At 62.9% G+C, this 21,031-nt stretch overlaps 1 protein-coding gene across 4 annotated transcripts in view; it reads left to right on the top strand.

Moving 5' to 3' along the window:
• The first annotated feature begins 3,715 nt into the window (after positions 1 to 3,715).
• LOC132084841 (sodium/potassium-transporting ATPase subunit alpha-2) overlaps positions 3,716 to 21,031 on the top strand; it is a 28,333-nt gene continuing 11,017 nt past the window's right edge. The window contains exons 1-13 of one of the 4 annotated variants that reach the window (XM_059490093.1): positions 3,716 to 3,887; positions 9,777 to 9,881; positions 12,122 to 12,181; positions 13,303 to 13,506; positions 14,690 to 14,803; positions 14,878 to 15,012; positions 15,669 to 15,786; positions 16,891 to 17,159; positions 17,768 to 17,966; positions 18,681 to 18,790; positions 18,874 to 19,008; positions 19,536 to 19,725; positions 20,608 to 20,783. In XM_059490093.1, coding sequence (XP_059346076.1) covers positions 3,876 to 3,887; positions 9,777 to 9,881; positions 12,122 to 12,181; positions 13,303 to 13,506; positions 14,690 to 14,803; positions 14,878 to 15,012; positions 15,669 to 15,786; positions 16,891 to 17,159; positions 17,768 to 17,966; positions 18,681 to 18,790; positions 18,874 to 19,008; positions 19,536 to 19,725; positions 20,608 to 20,783 — 1,827 coding nt within the window. In that variant the 5' untranslated portion in view covers positions 3,716 to 3,875. Of the gene's footprint in view, positions 3,888 to 9,550; positions 9,672 to 9,776; positions 9,882 to 12,121; positions 12,182 to 13,302; positions 13,507 to 14,689; positions 14,804 to 14,877; positions 15,013 to 15,668; positions 15,787 to 16,890; positions 17,160 to 17,444; positions 17,504 to 17,767; positions 17,967 to 18,680; positions 18,791 to 18,873; positions 19,009 to 19,535; positions 19,726 to 19,746; positions 19,769 to 20,607; positions 20,784 to 21,031 lie in introns of those variants that run through there. The other 3 variants (XM_059490092.1, XM_059490094.1, XM_059490095.1) reach the window with 3 other exon arrangements.

A 21,031-nucleotide genomic window follows, 5' to 3' on the forward strand; every position in this document is an offset into this window, starting at 1 on the left:
TGGAACAGACTGGGGGAACTGGGATGGGTTGAGGGGACTGGGAGGACTGGGGAGACTGGAACAGACAGGCACTGGGATGGACTGGGGGAACTGGGAGGACTGGGATGGACTGGGATGGACTGGAGGGACTGGGATAAACCCCAAGGGACTGGAATGAACTGGGAGCACTGGGAAGAACAGCACAGGGGGAACTGGGGGGTGTTGGGAAAAACTGGGAGGACTGGGAGGTGCTGGGGACAATGGGCAGACTGGGCAGTACTGGGACAAACTGGGGCAGACTGGGAGGTGCTGGGGGTGCAGGTCTGTACTGGGGTTACTGGTGCGCACTGGGGTTACTGGTGCGCACTGGGGTTACTGGTCTGTACTGGTGTTACTGGTGTGCGCTGGGGTTACTGGTCTGTACTGGTGTTACTGGTGTGCACTGGGGTTACTGGTGTGCTCTGGGGTTACTGGTCTGTACTGGTGTTACTGGTGTGCGCTGGGGTTACTGGTCTGTACTGGTGTTACTGGTGTGTACTGGTGTTACTGGTGTGCACTGGGGTTACTGGTCTGTACTGGTGTTACTGGTGTGCGCTGGGGTTACTGGTGTGTACTGGGGTTACTGGTCTGTACTGGTGTTACTGGTCTGTACTGGTGTTACTGGTGTGCACTGGGGTTACTGGTGTGCACTGGTGTTACTGGTGTGCACTGGGGTTACTGGTGTGCGCTGGGGTTACTGGTCTGTACTGGTGTTACTGGTGTGCATGGGGTTACTGGTCTGTACTGGTGTTACTGGTGTGCACTGGGGTTACTGGTGTGCACCGAGGGTGTGGGGCTGCACGGGGAGCACTGAGCTCTGTACTGGGGAGATACTGGGAGGATACTGGGAGGAAACTGGGCGGCACTGGAGGGCGCGGCCGGCGCAGGGAGCGGAGCCGCGGGCTGGGGGAGCTGATAACTGGTGCAGACTGGTGTCACTGGTGTCACTTACTGGTGTTACTCGTGTCACTCACTGGTGTCACTGGTGTCACTTACTGGTGTCACTGGGACCACTGGTGTCAGTCACTGGTGTCACTGGTGTCCCTTACTGGTGTCCCTTACTGGTGTTATTGGTGTCAGTTACTGGTGTTACTGGTGTCACTCACTGGTGTCACTCACTGGTGTCACTGGTGCCACTGGTGTCAGTCACTGGTGTCACTGGTGTCCCTTACTGGTGTTACTGGTGTCAGTCACTGGTGTCACTGGTGTCCCTTACTGGTGCCACTGGTGTCAGTCACTGGTGTCACTGGTGTCACTGGTGTCCCTTACTGGTGTTACTGGTGTCAGTTACTGGTGTTACTGGTGTCACTCACTGGTGTCACTGGTGTCACTCACTGCTGTCACTGGTGCCACTGGTGTCAGTCACTGGTGTCACTGGTGTCACTGGTGTCCCTTACTGGTGTTACGGGTGTCACTCACTGGTGTCACTGGTTTCACTGGTGTCCCTCACTGGTGCCACCCCCACCCCCTCCCCCATTCCTGAGCTGCCCTTGGCGGTTGCCATGGAGATAAAGCCGGGAAAGGGGGGGGAGGGGGGCACTGGGAGGGGACCTTGGCACCGAACTGGGGACACTGGGGGGGGGGGGAGAAGGGGACAGCCGGAATTGGGAACAGCCGGAAATTTGGAACAGCCCAAACAGCCGGAATTTGGGGACAGCCAGACACTGTGAACAGCCGGAGTTTGGGTACAGCCGGGGTTTGGGGACAAACGGACACAGGACAAACAGACGCTGGGGACAGGCGGACACTGGGGACAACTGGACACACGACAACCGGAGTTTGGGAACAGCCAGAGTTTGGGGACAAGGGCACACTGGGAACAGCTGTGTGCCCTGGAACAGCCTCCACGGGTACAACCAGGAGGTTGTACAACCAGCCTCCTCCAGGAACAGCCAGAGCCTGGGAACAATCAGCAGGAACAAAGCGGGGTGGGCACAGCCTGATCCTGGGAACAGCTGGATTTTGGGAATATTTGGATTCCTGGGAACAGTCAGACCCTGGGAACAGTCAGATTTCAGGAACAGCTGGAGCCTGGGAACAGCTGGATTTAGCCACAGTCGGTCCCTGGGCACAGCTGGATCCTGGGAACAGTCGGTGCCTGGGCACAGCCAGATTTTGGGAACATTTGGATTCTGGGGAACAGCCAGACCCTGGGAACAGTCAGATTTCAGGAACAGTCAGACCCTGGGCACAGCTGGATCCCGGGCACAGCTGGATCCCAGGAACAGTTAGACCCTGGGAACAGCGGATTTTGGGAACATTTGGATTCCGGGGAACAGCCAGACCCTGGGAACAATCGGACTCTGGGAACAACTGGATCCCTGGGAACAATCAGCCCTGGGGGAACAGTCAGAAGACCCTGGGAACAGACAGACCCTGGAAACAGACAGACCCTGGAAACAGACAGATTTTGGGAACAGTCAGAGCCTGGGAACAGCCAGAGCCTGGGAACAGCCGTGTCCCCTGGTACAACCGTTCCTGTGTCACCGTGGATCCCCTGGGAACAACCGGAGCCTGGGCACAGCTGGATCCTGGGCACAGCTGGATCCTGGGAACAATCGGACCCTGGGAACAGACAGATTTTGGGAACAATCAGACCCTGGGTACAGTCGGAACCTGGGAAGAATCGGAACCTGGGAACAGTCGGAACCTGGGAACAGCCCCCTCATTTCCCCCCCTCGCTGTCCCCCCCTCTCTCCCCATTCCGGGCTAATTTTAGCCCCCGGCCGCATTCCCGGGCACCTCCCGGTGCCAGGCGGGGTCGAACCGGGAGCTCCGGGCACCCCCCGGGCCGGGGAACCCCCAAAACCCAAACACAACACCCCAAAAACCAAACACAACCCCCAAAATAGCAAACAAATAACAAACAACAGCCTCAAAAAAGCAATCGCAATCCCCAAAAAACAAACAACACCCCCAAATAACAAACACAATCCCCAAAAAATAAACAACACCCCCCAAAAACCAAACAACACCCCCAAAAAAACAAACAACACCCCCCAAAAAATAAACACAATCCCCCACAAATAAACAACGCTCCCCAAAAACAAAACACCACCCCCTAAATAAACAACACCCCCAGAAGAGCAAGCAACACGCCCCAAAACCGAACAACCCCCCAAAAAAAACAAACACAACCCTCAAAAAATAAACAACACTCCCAAAAAACCAAACAAAAGCCCCAAAAACCAAACACCCCCAAAAAACACACAACGCCCCCCAAAAAACAAAAAAAACACCCCCCAAAACACCAAACACCCCCAAAAAACAAACAACACCCCCCAAAAAAACCCAAAAAACACCTCCCAAAACACCAAACACCCCCAAAAAAACACACAACGCCCCCAAAAAAACAAACAACAACGCCCCCAAAAAAACAAACAACACCCCCAAAAACCAAACACCCCAAAAAAACACACAACGCCACCCAAAAAACACCCCCCAAAACACCAAACACCCCCAAAAAACAAACAACACCCCCAAAAAACCCAAAAAACACCCCCCAAAACACCAAACACCCCCAAAAAAACAAACAACACCCCCAAAAAACAAACAACACCCCCCAAAACCGGAGAGGGGGGGCACCGAGGCTCCGGCAGCCTCAGGGCAGCGCCCCCCCCTCAATGCGGTTCCGGATGCGGGGGGGGTCCCGCTGGATTTGGGGGGTCAGGAAGGGTCACCCCGCCCCCCCCCCGCGCACCTGCGTTCCCAGGGCCCCCCCGCGGGCCCGGGGCTGGGGAGGGGGCGGGTTTGGGGCGGGGGGGCCGCGCCGGGCGGGGCTCTCCGGGTTTTTCTCGGCCGCGGTCGCTGCGCCCCCCCCAAAAGTGTCCCGGGCTGGCAACGGCGACGGCAGCGCCATGGGCAGAGGGGTGAGTAGGGGCGGCCCGGGGCACCCCGAAACCACGCGGGGCACGGGGACACGCGGGGCACCCCAAAAAACACCCCCCCCCCCCCAGGCAGAACAACCCGCCCACGCACAATTAACAACCACCCGGGTACCCCAAAAAACACCCCCCCAGACAGAACAACCCACCCACGCACAATTAACAACCACCCGGGTACCCCCAAACCCGCCCGAGACACCCCAAACCCAGCCAGGAACCCCAAACAACACCCCCAGACAGAACAACCCACCCACGCACAATTAACAACCACCCGGGACACCCCAAACCCACCCCGGAACCCCAAACCCACGCGGGGGCACCCCAAAAAACACCCCCAGCCAGAACAACACCCCCACGCACACTGAACACCCAGCCGGGACACCCCAAACCCACTCGGAGCACCTCAAATCCACCCGGGGACAACGAGAAAACCACTCGAGGACACCCCAAACCCACCCGGACACCCCCAGGCGCGGAGTCCCCCCAGTCCGGCACCCCAAATCCACCCGAGAGACCCAAAACCCACGCGGGACACCCCAAACTCACTCAGGGCACCCCAAATCCACCCGGGGCACCCCAAACCCACCTGAGAGACCCCAAACCCACCCGAGAGACCCCAAACCCACCCGAGAGACCCCAAAACCCACTCAGGGCACCCCAAATCCACCCGGGGCACCCCAAACTCACCTGAGAGACCCCAAACCCACCCGAGAGACCCCAAAACCCACTCAGGGCACCCCAAACCCACTCGAGAGACCCCAGACCCCACCCGAGAGACCCCAAAACCCACTCAGGGCACCCCAAACCCACTCGAGAGACCCCAGACCCCACCCGAGAGACCCCAAACCCATTCGAGGCACCCCAAATCCACCCGGGGCACCCCAAACCCACTCGGGGCACCCCAAACCCACTCGAGAGACCCCAAACCCACCCGAGAGACCCCAAACCCATCCGAGAGACCCCAAAACCCACTCAGGGCACCCCAAATCCACCCGGGGCACCCCAAACCCACCTGAGAGACCCCAAATCCCACCCGAGAGACCCCAAACCCATCCGAGAGACCCCAAACTCCACTCGGGGCACCCCAAACCCACCCGAGAGACCCCAGACCCATTCGAGGCACCCCAAAGCCATTCGAGGTACCCTAAACCCACTCGAGAGACCCCAAACGCCACCCGAGAGACCCCAGACCCACCCAAGAGACCCCAAACCTACTCGGGGCACCCCAAACCCACCCGAGAGACCCCAAACCCACTCGAGATACTCCAAACCCCACCCAAGAGACCCCAAACCCATCTGAGAGACCCCAAACCCACCCGAGAGACCCCAAAACCCCCTCGGGGCACCCCAAACCCACCCGAGAGACCCCAAAACCCACTCGGGGCACCCCAAAACCCACTCGGGGCACTCCAAACCCACCCGAGATACCCCAGACCCACCCGAGAGACCCCAAACCCACCCGAGAGACCCCAAAACCCACTCGGGGCACCCCAAAACCCACTCGGGGCACTCCAAACCCACCCGAGATACCCCAGACCCACCCGAGAGACCCCAAACCCACTCGAGAGACCCCAAAACCCACTCGGGGCACCCCAAAACCCACCCGAGAGACCCCAAACCCATCCGAGAGACCCCAAAAACCATTAGGGACACCCCAAACACATTCAGGGCACCCCCCCCCCACTCGGGACGCCCCCCCGCCCCCCGCTCTGCCATGTCGCACCCCCCGGGCACCCCCACCCCAAATTTTTCCCTCCGACCCCCCCAAAACCCCCCCTCGGAGAGGCAGAACCGCACCCCCCCACCCCCCCCGCCATTCAGGGGTCGCTTTTTTAGGGGTGGGGGGTCCCGAATCGCCCGCCCCCTCCCCCCGCGCTGTGGGCGGGACCCCCCCGGACCCCCCCCCCGTGGGTGGCTCGGTGCCCGCGGCTGCCCCGAGCTCCGCTCCCGGTGCCCGGCAACGCCCGCGGGGGGGCCCCGAGCGCCGCTGGCACCGAGCCCGCGCCCCCCCAACCAACCCGGAACCCCCCCCCAAAATCCGAGCCAAACCCCCCCCCACCCGCATCGGGCACCCACCCAAAATTCGGGCCCCCCCCCCCAAACTAAAACCAACCCCTCCCCACCACGGGAATCAACCCAAAATTTTGGGGGGAGCCCCTCTGGGTGGGGCCCGCACCCCCCCCCCAAACCCAACCCAACCCAACCCAACACGCACCCAAAATTCGGGGGGACCCCCCCCCCCCCCCAACCCCCCCATATTGGGCACCCACCCAAAATTCGGGGGGACCCCTCTGGTGAGGATTGTCCCTCCCCGGACCCCCCCCCCACCAACCCCCCCATATTGGGCACCCACCCAAAATTTTGGGGGGGGGGGAACCCCTCTGGGTTGAGGTTGTCCCCCCCCGACACCCCCCAATCCTCCCCCCAGCGTGGGCACCCCCCCAAAAATTTGCGGGGATCCCGTTGGGTGAGGGTTGTCCCCCCCCCCCTCAGGTGTCCCCTTGGCGCTGTCCCCAATGCGGGGGGGGAGGGGGGGGGGGGGACACACGCGCGCGACACCCGACACCCCCCCGCCCCCCCCCCCACCCCACAAAATCGGGGGGGTGTCCCTCAGGTGGGTTCCCCCCCCCCCTCCCCCCAATGTGGAACAACAATTGGGGTCCCCCCGTGTTGGGGGTGGGGCAGGGAACCCCCCCCCCCGTTATTTGGGGTGTGGGGGTGCCCCCCCCGGGTAATTTGAGCCCCCCCCCCCCCCCCCGCTCCCGGTGTTGGTTTTGGCTCCCGGAGGTTTCCATGACATCGGCCCCGCCCCCCCCCGGGACAGCGGGGACCCCTGGGGACAGCGGGGGGACAGGAGGGGACAGGGGGGGACAGGGCCACCCCCCGCTAAGGACAGGGATAGGAGGGGTCCTGTGACATTCTGGGGGGGGGGGGGGGGTCCTGCTCTGCCCGGCTTGGGGGACCCTGCCATGGGGACCGTGACACACTCACGGTGACAGTGACACCCCCATGGTGACAGTGACACCCCCATGGTGACAGCGGCACACACATGGTGACAGTGAAACACACATGGTGACAGTGACACCGCCATGGTGACAGCGGCACACACATGGTGACAGTGAAACACACATGGTGACAGTGACACCGCCATGGTGACATTGGCACACACATGGTGACAGTGACACACTCACGGTGACAGTGACACCGCCATGGTGACATTGGCACACACATGGTGACAGTGACATGCACATGGTGACAGTGACACCTCTATGGGGACAGTGACACCCCCACAGTGACAGTGACACCCCCACAGTGGTGGGGACCACCCTGTGGGTGTGGGGACACCCCTGTGGGGACAGGGACACACTCACAGTGACAGTGACACCCCCATGGTGACATTGGCACACACATGGTGACAGTGACATGCACATGGTGACAGTGACACCTCTATGGGGACAGTGACACCCCCACAGTGACAGTGACACCCCCACAGTGGTCGGGACCACCCTGTGGGTGTGGGGACACCCCTGTGGGGACAGGGACACACTCACGGTGACAGTGACACCCCCGTGGCAGTGACACCCCCATGGTGTCAGTGACACGCCCACAGTGACACCCCCCTGGCTGTGGTGACATGCCCGTGGTGACAGTGCCACTCCCCCTGGCAGTGACACCCTTGTGGGGACAGTGACACACTCACAGTGACAGCCACAGTGGCCGCGACACCCTCATGGTGACAGTGACATCTCTATGGGGACAGTGACACGCCCACGGTGACAGTGACACCCCAATGGCCACAGTGACCCCTCAATGACCACAGTGCCACTCTAGTGACCACAGGGCCACCACAGTGACCACCCCATGACCACAGTGCCACCCTGGTGACCACAATGACCCCTCAATGACCCCTCAATGACCCCTCAATGACCCCTCAATGACCCCCATGACCACAATGGCCCCTCAATGACCACAGTGCCCCCCTGGTGACCACAGTGCCCCCTCAATAGCCCCAATGCCATCCTGGTGACCACAGTGACCCTGCCATGACCACAATGCCATCCTGGTGACCACAGTGACCCTGCCACGACCCCAACGCCACTCTAGTGACCACGGTGACCTCCTGGTGAACACAATGACCCCCTCAATGGCCACAGTGACCCCTCAATGACCTCAATGCCAGCCTGGTGACCACAGTGACCCCCTGGTGACCACAGTGCCCCCTCAATAGCCCCAATGCAACCCTGGTGACCACAGTGACCACTCCATGACCACAATGCCATCCTGGTGACCACAGTGACCCCTCAATGACCCCTCAATGACCCCCATGACCACAATGGCCCCTGAATGACCACAGTGCCCCCCTGGTGACCACAGTGCCACTCTGGTGACCACAGTGCCCCCTCAATAGCCCCAATGCAACCCTGGTGACCACAGTGACCCTGCCATGACCACAATGCCATCCTGGTGACCACAGTGACCCTGCCACGACCCCAACGCCACTCTAGTGACCACGGTGACCTCCTGGTGAACACAATGACCCCCTCAATGGCCACAGTGACCCCTCAATGACCTCAATGCCAGCCTGGTGACCACAGTGACCCCCTGGTGACCACAGCGCCACCCTGATGACTGCAATGCCACTCTGGTGACCACAATGACCCTCTCAATAGCCACAATGCCACCCTGGTGACCACAGTGACCTCCCCATGACCCCAATGCCACTCTAGTGACCACAGTGATCTCCTGGTGACCACAGTGACCCCCATGACCACAATGACCTCTCAATGACCACAGTGCCACTCTAATGACCACAGGGCCACCACAGTGACCACCCCATGACCACAGTGCCACCCTGGTGACCACAATGACCCCTCAATGACCACAGTGACCCCTCAATGACCACAATGACCCCTCAATGACCACAGTGCCACCCTGCTGACCACAGTGACCCCCTCAATGACCACAGTGACCCCTCAATGACCACAATGACCCCCCCATGACCACAGTGACCCCCCAATGACCCCTCAATGACCACAGTGACCCCCTCATGACCACAGTGCCACCCTGCTGACCACAGTGACCTCTCAATGACCACAGTTACCCCCTCAATTACCACAGTGACCCCTCAATGACCACAGTGACCCCTCAATGGCCACAGTGACCCCCCCCCATGACCACAGTGCCACCACCCTGGTGACCATAATGACCCCCCCCATGACCACAGTGACCCCTCAATGACCCCTCAATGACCACAGTGACCCCCCAATGACCCCTCAATGACCACAGTGACCTCCTCATGACCACAGTGCCACCCTGGTGACCACAGTGACCCCTCAATGACCACAGTGACCACTCAATGACCACAGTGACCCCTCAATGGCCACAGTGACCCCCCCCCATGACCACAGTGCCACCACCCTGGTGACCATAATGACCCCTCAATGACCACAGTGCCACCCTGCTGACCACAATGACCCCTCAATGACCACAGTGACCCCTCAATGGCCACAGTGACCCCCCCATGACCACAGTGCCACCACCCTGGTGACCATAATGACCCCCCCCATGACCACAGTGACCCCTCAATGACCCCTCAATGACCACAACCCCCCCCTCCCCACGCCCCCCCCACCAGTGGTGACACCCCCCCCCCCCGCCGTGCCCCCCCGCCCACCCGTGCCCGGTGCCCGGTGCCCGCCGCCCCCCCCCGCGCTGACGATGCCGGTGGCCACGGTGACGCCGGTGCTGGCCGTGACCTCCACGCCCACGGTAATGGCCCTGGGCTGGCGGGGCGGGGGGGGGGGGGCGCGGGTGGCACCGGGGGGGTCCCCGCGTGCCCCCCGCGTCCCCGTGCCCACCGCGCGCTGCCCGCAGGCCGGCCGCGAGTACTCGCCCGCGGCCACCACGTCCGAGAACGGCGGCGGGAAGAGGAAGCAGAAGGAGAAAGAGCTGGACGAGCTCAAGAAGGAGGTGAACCTGGTGAGTGGGGACACACAGGGGGACGTGGGGACACGCGGGGGACACGGGACAGACAGGGGACATGGGGACAGACGGGGGACATGGGGGCATTGAGGGGACAGGGAACACACAGGGGACATGGGGACACGCGGGGGACACGGGACAGACAGGGGACATGGGGACAGACGGGGGACATGGGGGCATTGAGGGGACAGGGAACACACAGGGGACATGGGGACACACAGGGGGACACGGGACAGACAGGGGACATGGGGACAGACGGGGGACAGCGACAGGAGACAGAGGGACAGAGAGGGGACACGGAGACAGTGAGGGGACAGGGACACACAGGGGGACATGGGACGGACAGGGGACAGGGGACATGGGGACAGGGACACAGGCACAGACAGGGGACATGGGGACACAGGACAGGGATAGGGGACAGGGGGGACAGACAGGGGACATGGGGACGGACGGGGGACAGCGACAGGAGACAGAGGGACAGAGAGGGGACACGGAGACAGTGAGGGGACAGGGACAGACGGGGGACGTGGGGGCATTGAGGGGACAGGGGGACATGGGACAGACAGGGTACAGGGGACACAGTGACAGGGACAGGGACATGGGGACACGGGACAGACAGGGGACATGGGGACAGACGGGGGACAGCGACAGCAGACAGAGGGACAGAGAGGGGACACGGAGACAGTGAGGGGACAGGGACAGATGGGGGGACATGGGGGCATTGAGGGGACAGGGGACACACAGGGGGACGTGGGACAGACAGGGGACAGGGGACACGGGGACAGGGACACAGGGACAGACAGGGGACATGGGGACAGACGGGGGACATGGGGGCACTGAGGGGACAGGGGACACACAGGGGGACGTGGGACGGACAGGGGACATGGGGGCATTGAGGGGACAGGGGACACACAGGGGACATGGGGACACACAGGGGGACATGGGACAGACAGGGGACATGGGGACAGACGGGGGACATGGGGGCATTGAGGGGACAGGGAACACACAGGGGGACATGGGACGGACAGGGGACAGGGGACACGGGGACAGGGACACAGGGACAGACAGGGGACATGGGGACACAGGACAGGGATAGGGGACAGGGGGGACAGACAGGGGACAGGGGACATGGGGACAGCCAGGGGACAGCGACAGGGACAGGGGGACATGAGACAGCCAGGGGACATGGGGACAGATGAGACAGTGAGGGGACACGGGACAGGGACAGGGGGACAGGGACAGGGGGACAGGGACAGAGACAGGGGAACAGCCAGGGGACATGGGGACACAGGGGACAGGGCCAGCCAGGGGACAGGGGGACAGCCAGGGGACAGGGACATGGGGATGGGGACACAGGACACAGACAGGGACATGGGGACATGGGGGCAGCCAGGGGACAGCGAAGGTACAGTGAGGGGACAGGGACATGGGGACATGGACAGGGGGAGTGACAGGGACATGGGGACATGGGGACACGGGACAGACAGGGGACAGGGACATGGGGATGGGGACATGGGACAGGGACATGGGGACACAGGGACTGACAGGGGACAGGGGGACACAGGACAGGGGACAGCAAGGGGACAGGGGGACAGACAGGGGACGGGGGGACATGGGGACAGTGAGGGGACATGGGGACAGCGACAGGGACGTAGAGACGGGACAGAGACAGGGACAGGGACATGGGGGCAGCAAGGGAACATGGGGACATGGGACAGACAGGGGACAGGGACATGGGGACATGGGGACACGGGACAGCAAGGGGACAGGGGATATGGGGACAGCGAGGGGACAGCAAGGAGACAGGGCACAGCTAGGGGACGGGGGGACACAGGGACAATGACAGGTACAGGGAGACATGGGGGGCATAGGGGGCATGGGTGACATGGGTGACACTGGGACCATGGGCACATGGGGGACACGGGGATGGTGGCCATGTCATTGCATTCATGGGTGACATGGGTGACATGGGACTCCAGGGACAGCTGGCTGTGTCATCCCATCCAGAGGGACGTGGGTGACATGGGGACACGGGGACATGCCACCCTGCTGGAGTGATTGAGGTCACAGGGACAGCTGTCCCATGTCACCCAGCTGAGGTGACACATGGGTGACGTGGGCGGTGTGGGACCCTGGGGACAGCTGGCCATGCCACCCCAGCCAGAGGGACACGGGTGGGGACAGTGGGGACAGCTGGCTGTGGGGGCACGGTGACAGGGGTGACATTTGTCCCTCAGGATGACCATAAACTGTCCCTGGATGAGCTGGGCAGGAAGTACCAAGTGGACCTGTCCCGGGTAAGATGTCCCTGTGTCCTTTGTCCCTGTGTCCCTGTGTCCCTGTGTCCCCATGTCCCCATGTTCCCGATGTCCTCCTGGTGTCACCATGTCCCCAGTGTGAGTATCACTGGTGTCCCCATGTCCTCATGTGCCTGTGTCCCCGTGTCCCCATGTCCCGCTGGTGTCACCGTTTCCCTGGTGTCCCCCTCATGTCACTGTGGGTGTCCCTGATGTCCCTGGTGTCCCCATATTCCCCTGGTGTCCCCATGTCCCCCCGGTGTCCCCATGTCCCCCCGCTATCCCCATGTCCCCCTTGTGTCACCGTGTCCCTGCTATCCCCATGTTCCCTGTGTCACTATGTCCCTCCGGTGTCCCCGTGTCCCTGGTGTCCCCCCAGCATCCCCATATCCCGGTGTCCCCGTGCCCTTGCTTTCCACCATGTCCCCCTGGTGTCCCTGTGTCCCTGACCCTGCTATCCCTGTGTCCCCATGTCCCCCTGCTATCCCCATGTCCCCAGTGTCACCGTATCCCCCCGGTGTCCCTGTGTCCCCATGTCCCTGCTATCCCCCTGCTGTTCTCATGTTCCCGTGGTGTCATCGTGTCCCTGATGTCCCCATGTCCCCCTGGTCTGTCACCATGTCCCCCTGCTCTCCCCGTGTCCCCCTGGTGTCCCCATGTCCCCAGTGTCACAATGTCCAGGTGTCCCCGTGTCCTGGGTTTCCCCCTGGTGTCACCGTGTCCCCCTGATGTCCTCATGTCCCCCTGGTGTGTCCCCGTGTCCCTGCTGTGCCCGTGTCCCTGCTGTCCCCCCGTGTCTCCATGTCCCCCTGCTGTCACTGTGTCCCTGGTGTCCCCGTGTCCTGGGTTTCCCCCTGGTGTCACCATGTCCCCCTGATGTCCCCGTGTCCCTGCTGTCACCATGTCCCCCTGCTCTCCCCATGTCCCCCTGGTGTCCCCATGTCCCCAGTGTCACAATGCCCAGGTGTCCCCATGTCCTGGGTTTCCCCCTGCTGTCCCCGTGTCCCTGCTGTCCCCCCGTGTCTCCATGTCCCCCTGCTGTCACTGTGTCCCTGGTGTCCCCGTGTCCTGGGTTTCCCCCTGGTGTCACCGTGTCCCCCTGATGTCCCCGTGTCCCGCAGGGCCTGACCAACGCCCGCGCTGCCGAGATCCTGGTCCAGGACGGCCCCAACGCTCTGACGCCGCCTCCCACCACCCCCGAGTGGGTGAAGTTCTGCCGGCAGCTCTTCGGGGGCTTCTCCATCCTGCTCTGGATCGGCGCCATCCTCTGCTTCCTGGCCTACGGCATCCAGGCCGCCATGGAGGACGAGCCCGCCAACGACAACGTGAGCGACACCGGGCACACGGGGACGCTGGGGACACGAGGGGCATGGGAGGCACCAGGGTGTATGGGGGACATGGGGCACATGGGGGGCACCAGGGGCATGGGGGGGATATGGGGACACTGGGGACATGGCGGGTTTGGAGACACTGGGGGCACGAGGGGACATGGAGGGCGCAGGGGGCAGCAGGGGCAGGGGGAGCGTGGGGGGGACGTGGGGACACGGGGGCATCAGGGGTTATAGGGGACATGGCGGGTGTGGAGGGTACGGGCGTTTCGGGGGGCATGGGGGATATGGGGGCACTGGGGACACAGGGCGTATGGGGGACACCGGGGACATGGGGGGCATCAGGGGGCACTGTGGGTATGGGGGGTATAGGGGGTATTTGGGACACTGGGGACACTGGGGGACACAGGGACACTGGGGGCACCGGGGACGTGGGGGGCATGGGGGGCATCAGGGGGCACTGTGGGTATGGGGGGTATAGGGGGATATAGGGAATATGGGGGGCACTGGGGGTAAGGGAAGTGTGGAGGACATGGGGACATGGGGGCATGGGGACACTGGGGACATGGGGGACATCAGGGGGCATCAGAGGGAATGGGGACGTGGGGGTATGGGGGGCATGGGGGATATAGGGGGTATGGGGGGCACAGGCAGCAAGGCAGGGCAGGAGCATTGTGGGGACAGGGGACATCATGGTGGGGCATGAGGGTGGCATGGGGACAAGGACCTTGAGGGGGACAGGGGCATGGTGGTGGCACGAGGGGCATGGCAGTGAGGGGGGACGGGAGCACTGTGGGGACACGGGGGCACATGGGGGGCATTGGGGACATGGGGGATATGGGGACACATGGGGGGCACCGGGGTTATGGGGGGGCATCAGGGGGCATGGGGGACATGGGGACACTGGGGACAGAGGGGGCATGGGGGACACTGGGGGGCTCTGGGATCGTGTGGACGGCCACATCAAGGTGCCATGGGGACAGTGGCACTGGGGGTGGCACAAACCCATGGCCCCATGTCCCCTCCCCAACCCATGCCAGCCCTCCAGGTGCCCAGCTGTGGGTATGGGGGAGATTCCAAACCACCAAGGATGTCCCCTCCCTGTCCCCCCACCCTGGGGGTCCCCCGGGGGATTCCTCGGTGCCCCCCAGGTGTTGAGGTGCCCCTCTCATGGCACCAGCTGTACCTGGGGGTGGTCCTGGCCGCCGTCGTCATCGTCACCGGCTGCTTCTCCTACTACCAAGAGGCCAAGAGCTCCAAGATCATGGATTCCTTCAAGAACATGGTGCCCCAGGTGGGCAGGGGGGCACGGCCGAGGGGGTTCCAGGGGGATGGTGGGCACCCCCTGAGGTGCCCGGTGCCCCCCAGCAAGCGCTGGTGATCCGAGAGGGCGAGAAGATCCAGATCAACGCCGAGAACGTCGTGGTGGGAGACCTGGTGGAGGTGAAGGGCGGCGACAGGGTGCCCGCGGACATGAGGATCATCTCCTCCCATGGATGCAAGGTGGGGACATTGGGGATGTTGGGGACACTGGGGACATTGGGTGGTGCTGGGGACACTGGGACATTGGGACATTGGGAATGTTGGGGACATTGGGAACAGGGTGCCTGCGGACATGAGGATCACCTCCTCCCACGGCTGCCAGGTGGGGACACTGGGGATGTTGGGGACATTGGGGACACTGGGGACATTGGAGGCACTGGGGACATTGGAGACATTGGGAACACTGGGGACATGGGGACATTGGGGACATTTGGGACATTGGGGACATTGGGGACAGGGTGCCCATGGACATGAGGGTCATCTCCCATGGATGCAAGGTGGGGGCATTGGGGACACTGGGGGACACTGGGGACATTGGGGTCATTTGGGACATTGGGGACATTGGGGACACTGAGGGGACATTGGGGATACTGGGGACATTGGGGTATTTGGGACACTGGGGACACTGGGGACATGGGGGACATGGACATGAGGATCATCTCGTCCCACGGCTGCAAAGTGGGAACGGGGGGGACATCCCAACACACCCAATCCCCCATACCCCAATCCCCCATAACCCCAACCCCCCCCATAACCCCAAATCCCCCCAACCCCCCCCATAACCCCAAATCCCCCCAACCCCCCCAATCCCCCCCAACCCAATCCCCCGCCCCCAGGTGGATAACTCCTCCCTGACGGGCGAGTCGGAGCCCCAGACGCGCTCCCCGGAGTTCACGCACGAGAACCCGCTGGAGACGCGCAACATCTGCTTCTTCTCCACCAACTGCGTCGAAGGTGGGGTGTCCCCCGTGTCCCCAGGGCCATCGGTGCCACCCATGCCCATCGGTGCCCATCCCAGTGCCACCTGTGCCATCTGTGTCACCTGTGACATCCCAGTTCCACCAGTGACCATTCCAGTGCCACCAGTGCTACTAGTGACCATACCAGTGCCACCGGTGCCACCGGTGCCACCTGTGCCACCAGTGGCCGTCCCAGTGGCCATCCCAGTGCCCCAGTGCCCATCCCAGTTCCACCGGTGCCACCAGTGCCTCCAGTTCCCCATCCCATAGCCCTCAGTGCCCAGAGTTCCCCATCCCAATGCCCCCAGTTCCCCACCCCAGTACCTCATCCAGTGCCCCCAGTGCCCATCCCAGTGCCCTCAGTGACCATCCCAGTGCCCCCACTGTTGTCAGTGCTTCCAGTTCCCCATCCCAGTGCCCATCCCAGTGCCACCAGTGCCCTCATTGCTCCCAGTGCCTCCAGTTCCCCATCCCAGTGCCCATCCCAGTGCCACCAGTGCCACCAGTGCCCTCATTGCTCCCACTGCCTCCAGTTCCCCATCCCAGTGCTCCCAGTTCCCCAGTGCCCATCCCCATGCCCCCAGTTCCTCCACTTCCCCATCCCAATGCCCCTCTCCCATTGCCCCCATTGCCCCCAGTGCCCCCAGTGCTCCCAGTTCCCATCCAAATGCCCCCATCCCAATGCCACCAGTGCCCCCCAGTGCCATCCCCTGGGCCCTTTGTCACCTCGGTGTCCCCAGGCACGGCGCGTGGCATCGTCATCTCCACGGGTGACGGCAGTGTCCCCAGTGCTCCATCCCAGTTCCCCATCCCAATGTCCCCATTGCTCCCAGTGCCCATCCCAGTGCCCCCAGTGCCATCCCCCCGCCACCTGCCATGTCCCCGGGCTCTTTGTCACTTTGTCACCTCGGTGCCACCACAGGGACCGTGCGTGGCATCGTCATCTCTACGGGTGTCCACAGTGACCATCCCAGTGCCACCAGTGCCTCCATTGCCCCCATTGCCCCCATTGCCCCCAGTGCCGATCCCAATGCCCCCAGTGCCCCCAGTGCCATGTCCCCGGGCTCTTTGTCACTTTGTCACCTCCGTGCCACCACAGGGACCGCGCGTGGCATCGTCATCTCCACGGGTGACCGCACGGTGATGGGCCGCATCGCCTCGCTGGCCTCGGGGCTGGAGGTGGGCCGGACGCCCATCGCCATGGAGATCGAGCACTTCATCCGCCTCATCACCGGCGTCGCCGTCTTCCTCGGCCTCTCCTTCTTCATCCTCTCGCTCATCCTTGGCTACACCTGGCTCGAGGCCGTCATCTTCCTCATCGGCATCATCGTGGCCAACGTGCCCGAGGGGCTGCTGGCCACCGTCACCGTGAGTGGGAGCAAACTGGGAGGGACTGGGATGGAGATACAGGGGATTGGGGTGGACTGGGATGGACTGGGATGGGCTGGGATGGACTGGGAGGGGCTCAAGGCCGTCGTCTTCCTCATCGGCACCATCGTGGCCAACGTGCCCGAGGGACTGCTGGCCACCATCACCATGAGTGGGAGCAAACTGGGAGAGACTGGAAGGGACTGGGAGGGAGATATTGGGGACTGGGATGGACTGGGATGGAGATACAGGGGATTGGGATTGAACTGAGAGCATCCACCATCATCTTCCTCATCGGCACCATCATGGCCAACGTGCCCGAGGGGCTGCTGGCCACCGTCACCGTGAGTGGGAGCAAACTGGGAGGGACTGGGAGCAAACCGGGAGGGAAATATGGGGCACGGGGAGCACTCTTGGGGGGCTCCACCATCATCTTCCTCATGGGCATCATCATGGCCAACGTGCCTGAGGGGCTGCTGGCCACTGTCATGGTGGGAGGGGGCACTGGGAGGACACTGGGAGGGCACTGGGTTCAGTTTCGGGGTCGAGGTGATTCTGTTCACCCCATGTGGGGATCCCACCCCACTGACACCCTGGGGTGTCCCCAGGTGTGCCTGACCCTCACTGCCAAGCGCATGGCCAGGAAGAACTGTCTGGTGAAGAACCTGGAGGCTGTGGAGACCCTCGGCTCCACCTCCACCATCTGCTCGGACAAGACGGGGACGCTGACCCAGAACCGCATGACCGTGGCCCACATGTGGTTCGACAACCAGATCCACGAGGCTGACACCACCGAGGACCAGTCGGGTGAGCGGGGGCACCCTGGGACCCCCAGTGCCCCCAGCGCGCCGATCCCCTGGGACCCCAATGCCCTGGAACCCCAATGCCCTGAGACCTCAGTCCCCAAATCCCTGGCACCCTGATCCCCCAAAATCCTGATCCCCATGGAACTCCAATCCCCCAAAACCCCAATGCCCTGGAACCCCAATGCCCTGGGACCTTGGTACCCAAATCCCTGGCACCCTGATCCCCCAAAATCCTGATCCCCATGGAACTCCAATCCCCCAAAACCCCAATGCCCTGGAACCCCAATGCCCTGGGACCTTGGTACCCAAATCCCTGGCACCCCAATCCCCTGGAACCCAATCCCCCAAAACCCCAATACCCCAAAAGCCTGGAACCAGGGTGGGCAATGGGTGATGCCAATGGGTGGCACCAGTGACACCAGGGTGGTCAATGGATGATACTGGGATGGTCAATGAGTGACGCCAGGCTGGTCAGTGGGTGACACTGGGATGGTCAGTGGATGACAGTGGTGACACCAGGGTGGTCAGCTGGTGACACTGGCCATGCCCTGACAATGCCCCAGGTGCCACCTTCGACAAGTGTTCGCCCACCTGGGCGGCCCTGGTGACACCGAGGTAGTCCATGGGTGACACCAGGGTGGTCAGTGGATGACACCAGGTCACTGGGTGGCACTGGTGACACCAGCCGTGCCCTTACAATGCCCCGTGTCCCCAGGTGCCACCTTTGACAAGCGCTCTCCCACGTGGGCGGCCCTGGCGCGCATCGCGGGGCTCTGTAACCGCGCCGTGTTCAAGCCGGGCCAGGAGAACGTCTCCATCTCCAAGGTGGGGGGGGTCCCCGTGGCCCCAGGGGAGGGGACAGAGGGGACAGTGCCCCGGTGACAGCGGTGACAGCGGTGTCCCCACAGCGGGACACGGCCGGGGACGCGTCCGAGTCGGCGCTGCTCAAGTGCATCCAGCTGTCGTGCGGCTCCGTCAAGAGGATGCGGGACAGGAACCCCAAAGTGACCGAGATCCCCTTCAACTCCACCAACAAGTACCAGGTGAGGGCACGGGGGGAACTGGGGGAACTGGGATGGAGCACTGGGGGAACTGGGGGGCATGGGGGGAACGGGGCAAATGGGGCAGTTGGGAGAACTGGGCCAATGGGGGCACTGGGGGAACTGGGATGGGGAACTGGGGTCACTGGGCAGTATGTGGGTGACCCTGGAGGGACTCTGGTGATCCTGGGATGGCTCTGGGTGACATTGGTGACACTGGGTGGGATTATGGGTGACCCTGGGGTGGGCCCTGGGTGACCCTGGGGTGGCTCTGGGTGGCACTGGTGACACTGGGTGGGGTATGTGTGACCCTGGTCTGCCTGTGGGTGACCCTGGGGTGGCCCTGAGTGACCCTGGGGTGGCTCTGGGTGGCACTGGTGACACCAGAATGGTCAGTGGGTGACTCTGGGCTGCCTGTGGGTGACCCTGGTGACCCTGGGGCGGCTCTGGTGACCCTGAGCTGCCCGTGGCTGACCCCACACTGACCATGGCGCATGACCCCCCTGTCCCCTGTCCGTGCCCGTGTCCAGCTGTCCATCCACGAGCGCGAGGAGGACCCCCAGGGGTACCTGCTGGTGATGAAGGGAGCCCCCGAGCGCATCCTGGACCGCTGCTCCCGCATCCTCCTGCAGGGCCAGGAGCAGCCCCTGGACCAGGAGATGAGAGAGGCCTTCCAGAACGCCTACCTGGAGCTGGGGGGGCTCGGGGAGAGGGTCCTGGGTACGCCTGGGGGTCCTGGGGGGGCTCGGGGAGAGGGTCCTGGGTACGCCTGGGGGTCCTGGGGGGGTCTGAGGGGCTGGAGAGGGGATCCAGAGGGGATTTGGGGGAGAAGATCGTGGATGAGAACATGGAGGAACCTTCCAGAGCCCTCTGAAGCTGGAGCTGGAGCTGGGGTGGCTCGGGGACAGTTCTGGGTACATCCGGGGGAACCTGGTGGTCCCCAGGGTTCTGCCACCTGTACCTGCCCCCGGACATGTTCCTGTGGGTGTTTTTGGGGTCACATTGTCCCCTTGGTGTCCCCAGGGTTCTGTCACCTGTACCTGCCCCCGGACACAATCCTGGGGGTGTTTTTGGGCTGTTTTTGGGGTCTCACTGTCCCCCACATTGTCCCCAGGGTTCTGTCACCTGTACCTGCTCCCAGACACAATCCTAGAGGTGTTTTTGGGGTCTCACTGTCCCCACATTGTCCCCAGGGTTCTGTCACCTGTACCTGCCCCCGGACACAATCCTAGAGGTGTTTTTGGGGTCTCACTGTCCCCTACAATGTCCCCAGGGTTCTGTCACCTGTACCTGCCCCCGGACAAGTTCCTGGGGGTGTTTTTGGGCTGTTTTTGGGGTCTCACTGTCCCCTACAATGTTCCCAGGGTTCTGTCACCTGTACCTGCCCCCAGACACAATCCTAGAGGTGTTTTTGGGGTCTCACTGTCCCCACATTGTCCCCAGGGTTCTGTCACCTGTACCTGCCCCCGGACAAGCTCCAGGGACTGGTTTTGGGGTCACACTGTCCCCTTGGTGTCCCCAGGGTTCTGTCACCTGTACCTGCCCCCTGACAGGTTCCTGTGGGCATTTTTGGGGTCTCACTGTCCCCTACAATGTCCCCAGGGTTCTGTCACCTGTACCTGCCCCCGGACAAGTTCCCCCGCGGGTTCCGTTTCGACGCCGACGAGGTGAATTTCCCCACCACCGACCTTTGCTTCGTGGGGCTCATGTCCATGATCGACCCCCCCCGCGCCGCCGTGCCCGACGCCGTGGGCAAGTGCCGGAGCGCCGGCATCAAGGTGGGACCCCAAAACACACCTGAGACCCACCCGGATCCCCAAAACCCCGGACAGGACCCCAAAACCCCTGCCCGGGACCCCAGAACCCCCCTGAGCCCCTCCGGGACCCCAGAACACACCTGAGCCTCTCTGGGACCCCAAAATCACTGCCTGGGACCCCAGAACCCGGGCCCGGGACCCCAAAATCCCCCTGAGCCTGCCTGGGACCCCAAAACACACCCGAGCCTCTCTGGGACTCCAAAACCCCT

This window comes from Ammospiza nelsoni, chromosome 28, assembly GCF_027579445.1.
Source record: "Ammospiza nelsoni isolate bAmmNel1 chromosome 28, bAmmNel1.pri, whole genome shotgun sequence".
NCBI classification, from domain to species: domain Eukaryota; kingdom Metazoa; phylum Chordata; class Aves; order Passeriformes; family Passerellidae; genus Ammospiza; species Ammospiza nelsoni.